Below are 6,765 nucleotides of genomic sequence, written 5' to 3'. Positions count from 1 at the left end.
GGGCTGTGCAAGGAGCCCATAGGTCACTTGGGGGGGGGGGGGTCACCTGGTCACTAATGCCTCCTGGGTAACAATCAAATGGTATAACAATTAAAGAAACAGTACATTATTAATATCACAACTTATATACACAGGGGATAATACATAAAAGGGGGCCCTGAGACTCTGCCTGACAGGGCAGGAGAAGTACGGGGAAACACCATCCCGTATTGGGCCACCGTATTTTTTTTTTTTTTTTTTTTTTAAAGCCACCATGACCCATTTGAAACAAAAAAAATTTTTCAATCTCTAGACAACACCTTTTAGGGGGTCTAAAAAGAAAAAAAAAATATAGCAAAAAAATTAATAAAAAACACACTGCACTTCAAAAAATACAAAATAAATAAATCAATTTAATCATATTCCTAAAACATATAAAACATGTGCATATTAAATACCCACACTCATCTTGACCCATATACTAAAGTTATGTCATTTATTAATTTTAATGGAAAACAACATGAGAAAAAAAATAACAAAAACAATGGTTCAATTGTTTTTTTGTTTTTGTTTTTTTGTGAATTCCCCCTACTAGAAAGGTACCTAAATTAAATAACATCATATATTTACCTAAAAATAATTTCTATAAAAATATAAATTGTCCTGTAAAAACAAGGCCTCAAATATGCTACATAGTTTGTATGACCATGTCTGTATGACCAGTTTCTGTCAGGGTTCTTTTTTAACAGGATATACAAGCAGAGCCTGCTCATTTTTGTACAATGCAAGTCTAAGGCTAGGTTCACACACAGGCTTGCATCCAACCTTTTTTTTTTTTTGAGCCAATCGGACTCTGAAACGGCTACTGTCGGGTCCCGATAGCCCCCATTAACTTACATGGGGTCTGTCATTGACCCGGTAATTTTACAGGGTTTTAGCGGAGGAAAAAAAATAGAGCTTGCACTATTTTTTTCTCTGCTAAACTCCCATACTTCTGGCCGGATTGCCGACGGAACTCTGAATAGTGGAGTCTGACAGCAATGTGAACATGGGTTAAGGCAACAAGATTCTGCAGGATAGGTACCCTGTTACATCGGGTTAAACCATCCTGTTTGGCATCTGATTTTATTTTTTTTAAACTTTAAATTAACTTTTAATAACTATAAAAAAAAAGATTTAAAAAAAAGGTGAGTTTAAAAATGGCTACAAACTTATATACAAGTGGATCTGTCAAAAGGAAGCTGACATGTTTACTTACTGTAAAAAAAAAAAAGCAAACAAGAAAAAAAATGTTTTAACCGGATGCAAAAGGGCTAATATATCTAAATGGCTATTTCCATCTTAACCATTTATGATCTAGCCACAGGAAATGCCATAAATGTCTGATAGATTAAAGTTTTACCTATAGTGTTTTTGTAACTGTTAAAGGGTTACATAATAACATAAGATGAAAATTCCTTAAATATAACTCTCCATACTATGGTATAGAAAGCAGACACCTTTAGACTACGTCCATACAGTATAAAAGGAATATGTGCATTTCAAGGCAGAGATGCTTCGGATATTTTTAATTTTTTTTCATTAATAAGGTTTTTTTTTTTAACAAGCACTGTCTTCTGCAAAAACTTTTCATATAATGTAGATAATAACATTATATGTATATTTGTAATATACATTGAGTCAAAATTTATATTTTTGGGTAAAAAAAAATGCTCCATACTTCTTACCCCTAGGGGTCTCTCCACTGACATAACACCGTCTTGTCCGCGTAGCTATTGCCAATTGTAAATAGAAAGCATTTAGAACGTGAATTGTCGCTGAGCAATTCCCTTTGAATCAATGGGCAACACATTATGAATGTAAAATATGAGTATTTTTTACATAATACAAGTGCTTTAGACTTAAATATACATATCCAAAAACGCTGTGTCATCGTCTTTGTTTTGTCTGTACTGAGGCTGCATAGTTCACTTATGCAAAATGTAGCACTTGCTGGTTACATGGAATAAGGTGCATTTCATAATGATAATAAGGCACAGTTTGGGGTGTTATGGCTCCCAATGTTGTCACTTAAAGGGGTACTCCGCCCCTAGATATCTTATCCCCTATTCAAAGTATAGGGAATAAGATGTCTGATCGTGGGGTCCCGTCGTTGGGGATCCCAGCGATCTCCCTCCAGCACCCGGTGTTCATTTAGAGTATTGGGTGCAGTGCTGGAGTGCTGGAGGCTTGTGATGTCACAGTCATGCCCCAATCTTGATGTCACGGCCATGCCCCCTCAATGTAAGTCTATGGGAGGGGGCATGATGCCCGTCACGCCCCCACCCATAGACTTGCATTGAGGATGCATGGCCGTATCATCAAGAGCGGGGCGTGACTGGGACATCACAAGCCTCCGCCCCACATTGTCAGTCACCTGGCACGGAGTGAAGTTCGCTCCGTGCACCGGATGTCTGGGGTGTCGCAGCCAAGATTGCAGAGGTGCCCAGCGGCGGGACCCCCTGCGATCAGACATCTTATCCCCTATCTTTTGGATCGGGTCTAAGATGTCTAGGGGTGGAGTACCTCTTTAAAGACCTCAGCAGTCATTATACAAATGTTAATGGGTTTAAGTCTAGCATCAGTGTATTATAGTTATTATCTTGCATGTATGGATTATGTTTAAGATTTCTCTTGTAAGTCTATGGAGGCATGTGAACATGCCCTAAATGACAGTAACGCATTAAGTTTCCAATGCAGAAATACCATGGTGACATATTTCCGTATCACACAAAGTTACGTAATCCAATTTTTATATTAGCTTTATAAGTTGTCCATCTTAGAGTCTAGTTTCATTGAATGTATGACATGTACAGTAGATTTCCATTTTACAGGTTTAAAACCTTTCAAGGAAAATATGCTGTACTCCACTCATATGTATAACAAAAATGCCTTTGAGAGGAAAACATCAGCCAGCTTTCTAGATTGAGTCTCAAAAGATTCCTATGAAGAGATGACACGGCCAGCCTACAGTGTACTGGTTTCATTTGTAGCCATTGGTTTCACGTCTTTTGAAGGCCTCTCCTCATAGTGCACTGGAAGATGTTGTGCAACCTCTGATAATGGTGGCTGGTAGCGATACTCGTATCCATATGCTCTCAAGTGGTATACATAGTACTCCAGCATGTGCATCAGCACGGGGTCAACGTAATGAAATGATATAGCGAGGTCCGAGCAGCACTGGGGACCCTGCAGAACAAAAATTCACAAAACATTTACATTTATGTCCTTAAAATGTAGATAGCTATATCTATGATTTTAGTGGGAGCAACTGCTATGTCAGGGGATGATCTAGAACCTAGTGCCAGCACTAATAAGTGGGATGACTTTGCACATACATACTGTAGATATACATGGTTTACTAGACTTCCCTGGTGCTATGACTTGGTCAACAGGATCAGAATAGTAGACATCTGGTTTAATGCCCCCAACATATGATCAGTCTCATCTCCATTCTGAATTCCTATAGGGGTAATCCAGGAACAGAAAAACACAGCTTATTTCATTCAAAAACAGCTCCACGTCTGTCTGCAGGTTGGGTGTGATTTCACAACTTGGCTCCATTCACTTTAATGGAACTGAGTGGCACAACCACACCCAACCTGGAGACAGACAGGGAGTGTTTTTTTTTAAGAAAGTAGCTCTGTTTTTCTCTTTCTAGATAATATATTAAAATATAAATAATAAACTGAACTGAATATATTTAGATGGTTTTCCTATAATGGTAGCAATTAACCCCTTAAGAACCCAGCCGTTTTTTCATTTTCAGTTTTTCCTCCTTAACTTTAAAAACCCATAACTCTTTCAAATATTCATCAAAAATTCTATTTGATGGCTTATTTTTTGCGTCACTAATTCTACTTTTTAATGACATTAGTCATTTTACCCAAAAATCTACGGTGAAACGGGAAAAAAAATCAATGTGCGACAAAATTGATGAAAAAAACACTATTTTGTAAGTTTTGGGGGCTTCCATTTTTACGCAGTACATTTTTAGGCAAAAATGATACCTTATCTTTATTCTGTAGGTCCATACGGTTAAAATGATACCCTACTTGTATAGGTTTGATTTTGTATCACTTTAGAAAAAAATCATGAATACATGCAGGAAAATGTATATGTTTAAAATGGTCATCTTCTGACCCCTATAACTTTTTAATTTCTGTGTTCAGGGCACTATGAGGGCTCATTTTGTGTGCCGTGATCTGAAGTTTTTGTTCTGATCAGACTTTCTGATCACTTTTTATTCACTTGTTTGTGGTATAAAAAGTGATCAAAAATGCGCTATTTTGGACTTTGGAATTTTTTTGCGCGTACGCCATTGAACAAGCGGTTTAAAAAGCAGTATATTTTTATAATTCGAACATTTCCGCATGTGGAAATACCACATATGTTTATTTTTATTTTTATTAACACTGTTTTTTTTTTATTCTTGTAAATGCTGGGTGATTCAAACTTTTATTAGGGGAAGGGATCATTCAAAGGGTTAATTATTTTTTTACACTTTTCTTATGCAATATTATAGCTCCTATAGGGGGCTATAACATTGCATTAACTGATCTTTAACACTGATTGATGCATCTCCATAGGAATGGATCAATCAGTGTTTTCGGCGATTGATTGCTCAAGCCTGGATCTCAGGCTTGAAGCATTCATTAGGCGATCAGACAGCGCAGGAGAAGGTAAGAAGACCTCCTCCTGTGCTACAGCTGTTTGGGATGCCGCGATTATGCCGCGGCGATCCCGAACAGCTCCCTGAGCTAGCCGGGCACTTTCACTTTCGTTTTTAGCCGCGCGGCTAAGCTTTGAGCGCGCGGCTAAAGGGTTAATAGCGTGCGGCACCGCGATCAGTGCCACGCGCTATTATCGGCGGGTCCCGGCTTCACTATGACGCCGGGCCCGCCTCGTTATATCGCAGGACCGGGACTCAAGACGTACCCATACGTCATGGGTCCTTAAGGGGTTAAAGGGGTTATCCAGGAATAGAAAAACAGAGCTAATTTATTTCCAAAAATGCTCCCTGTCTGTCTCCAGGTTGGGTGTGGTTCTGCAACTCAGTTCCATTGAAGTGAATGGGGCCAAATTATACTACCACACACAACCTGGGGACAGACGGGGAGCTCTTTCATAAAAAAAAAAAGGAGCTCTGTTTTTCTATTCCTGGATAACCCCTTTAATCATACTACTCCTATATACCCAACCTGTAGACTGTAGGATATGTTTACATTAGATATACAAAGCCTGTTGCAATTAGAAACCTGAACAAGTGAATACACTCTTAGGCTAGGTTTCCACATGTCTTTTCTTTTGCTTTTTTTCCTTACACAAAAAACATAAAAACTGCCTTGTCATTTTACACCCCCAAAATGCCATTTTTGTGGTATGTTTTAAAAAATAGTGGGTTTTAGTCTTTGGGGTTTTCCCCTGCTGTTTTTTTTTTTTTTTTTTTTTTATGACAAATCATGTGGTTCTTTCAAAATGTGACTTAAGGATTTGTATTGAGGAATTGGGGGAAGAAATGCCAGTAGAAACTCCAATGCTAAACTCACATATTCAGGGCCCCAGCAGTCAGCATGAAGGGAGCATTCCGAAAAGCCCCCCCCCCCCCCCATGTATCCCATAGAGATACATGGAGGGGGGGGGGCTTTTCGGCCACCATATCATGCTGGGGATGGACATGTCCCCTTTCTGCCATAGATGAGATCACGGGGGGTCCCAGTGGTGGGATAAGTTGTTTTGCACTACAGTATTCCTTTAAAAAAAAAAAAAAAAAAAGTAGAAACCTAGCCTAAGGCTGGAGAAATCTTAGTCATGGGGTGTGAATGTTGTACATTAAGGGGAATGTATGCCTAATTCACACCCCCTGACTATATAATCCTGCCCATCACCTGATATTTACTACCATTATTAAAATTAAGTTACCGCCCATCTGACTGATTCTATGAATTGTCTGACAAACTATAAACAATTTTAGGAATAGAAAGGCTTATCTTGGCGTATGTTTTGGGTTGGCCACTGGTTTCTTTAGAACATTTGAGTCTTAAAATGTATAACTTCCTTAAACTTACCTCCACAATGGGATAGAAACAGTAGTTCCAATACCACCAACTTTTGTCAAAATGTTGTGTAAGATGGGATTCCGGTGGAAATGGATGAAAGGTTTCCCTTTTTTCAGTGTCCCTAGAGTCTCCAGCTATAACTCCCATTTTTTCCATGCACTGACCCAGCGCTAGGTCCTCCACAGATGTGGTGTGCTGGCAAACTCCAGTACGGAATCCTTCCACAAATCTGTTAAGAGCTTCCTTACTAAGTACATACCCAGCCCCACCACTCATGTAGCCTTGTTTAGCATATGGTTTGAAGCGTTTCCCAAAATACACCGGCTGGTCTGAAGTATAATTTGAGAGCATCCACCGCAAATTTTCCACCACGACATATGTGTCATCATCTGCTTTAAAAAACCAATCTGCTTGGTCAAAGTAGTTCTTGTGTACGTATTGAAAAGCTCGAATGGTCTTCCAGTAAAGCTGATCTCGCCCTTCCTTGGTGCCTAAACCAATGGTAGGAAAAGTGTCATTGGTGGTGGAACTCATAAAAACGGCAACATTGCAATGACGAGCCCAAGAGTACTTGAGATGGATGGCTTTGGTATCCAAATTCTTTGGTCCAGTCATGATCCAGCAAAGTATTCTGACTTTGTGTGAAAGATCATCGCTGACTTTGCTGCTACCTATGGCAGATGAAAGA

The 6,765-nt window shown here is 39.2% G+C and overlaps 1 protein-coding gene across 8 annotated transcripts in view; it reads right to left on the bottom strand.

Moving 5' to 3' along the window:
* Positions 1-409: 409 nt before the first annotated feature.
* Positions 410-6,765, bottom strand: part of LOC130358794 (glycoprotein-N-acetylgalactosamine 3-beta-galactosyltransferase 1-like) — a 103,038-nt gene continuing 96,682 nt past the window's right edge. For all 8 annotated transcript variants that reach the window (XM_056562596.1, XM_056562600.1, XM_056562594.1 and 5 more), the window contains 2 exons: positions 6,087-6,748; positions 410-3,207 (listed from right to left, as the gene is read on the bottom strand). In XM_056562596.1, coding sequence (XP_056418571.1) covers positions 2,986-3,207; positions 6,087-6,748 — 884 coding nt within the window. In that variant the 3' untranslated portion in view covers positions 410-2,985. The remainder of the gene's footprint in view (positions 3,208-6,086; positions 6,749-6,765) is intronic.

Source organism: Hyla sarda, chromosome 2 (genome assembly GCF_029499605.1).
Source record: "Hyla sarda isolate aHylSar1 chromosome 2, aHylSar1.hap1, whole genome shotgun sequence".
NCBI classification, from domain to species: Eukaryota; Metazoa; Chordata; class Amphibia; order Anura; family Hylidae; genus Hyla; species Hyla sarda.
The sequence above is the reverse complement of the archived record's forward strand: the minus strand, read 5'-3'. Positions and strand labels throughout refer to the sequence as shown.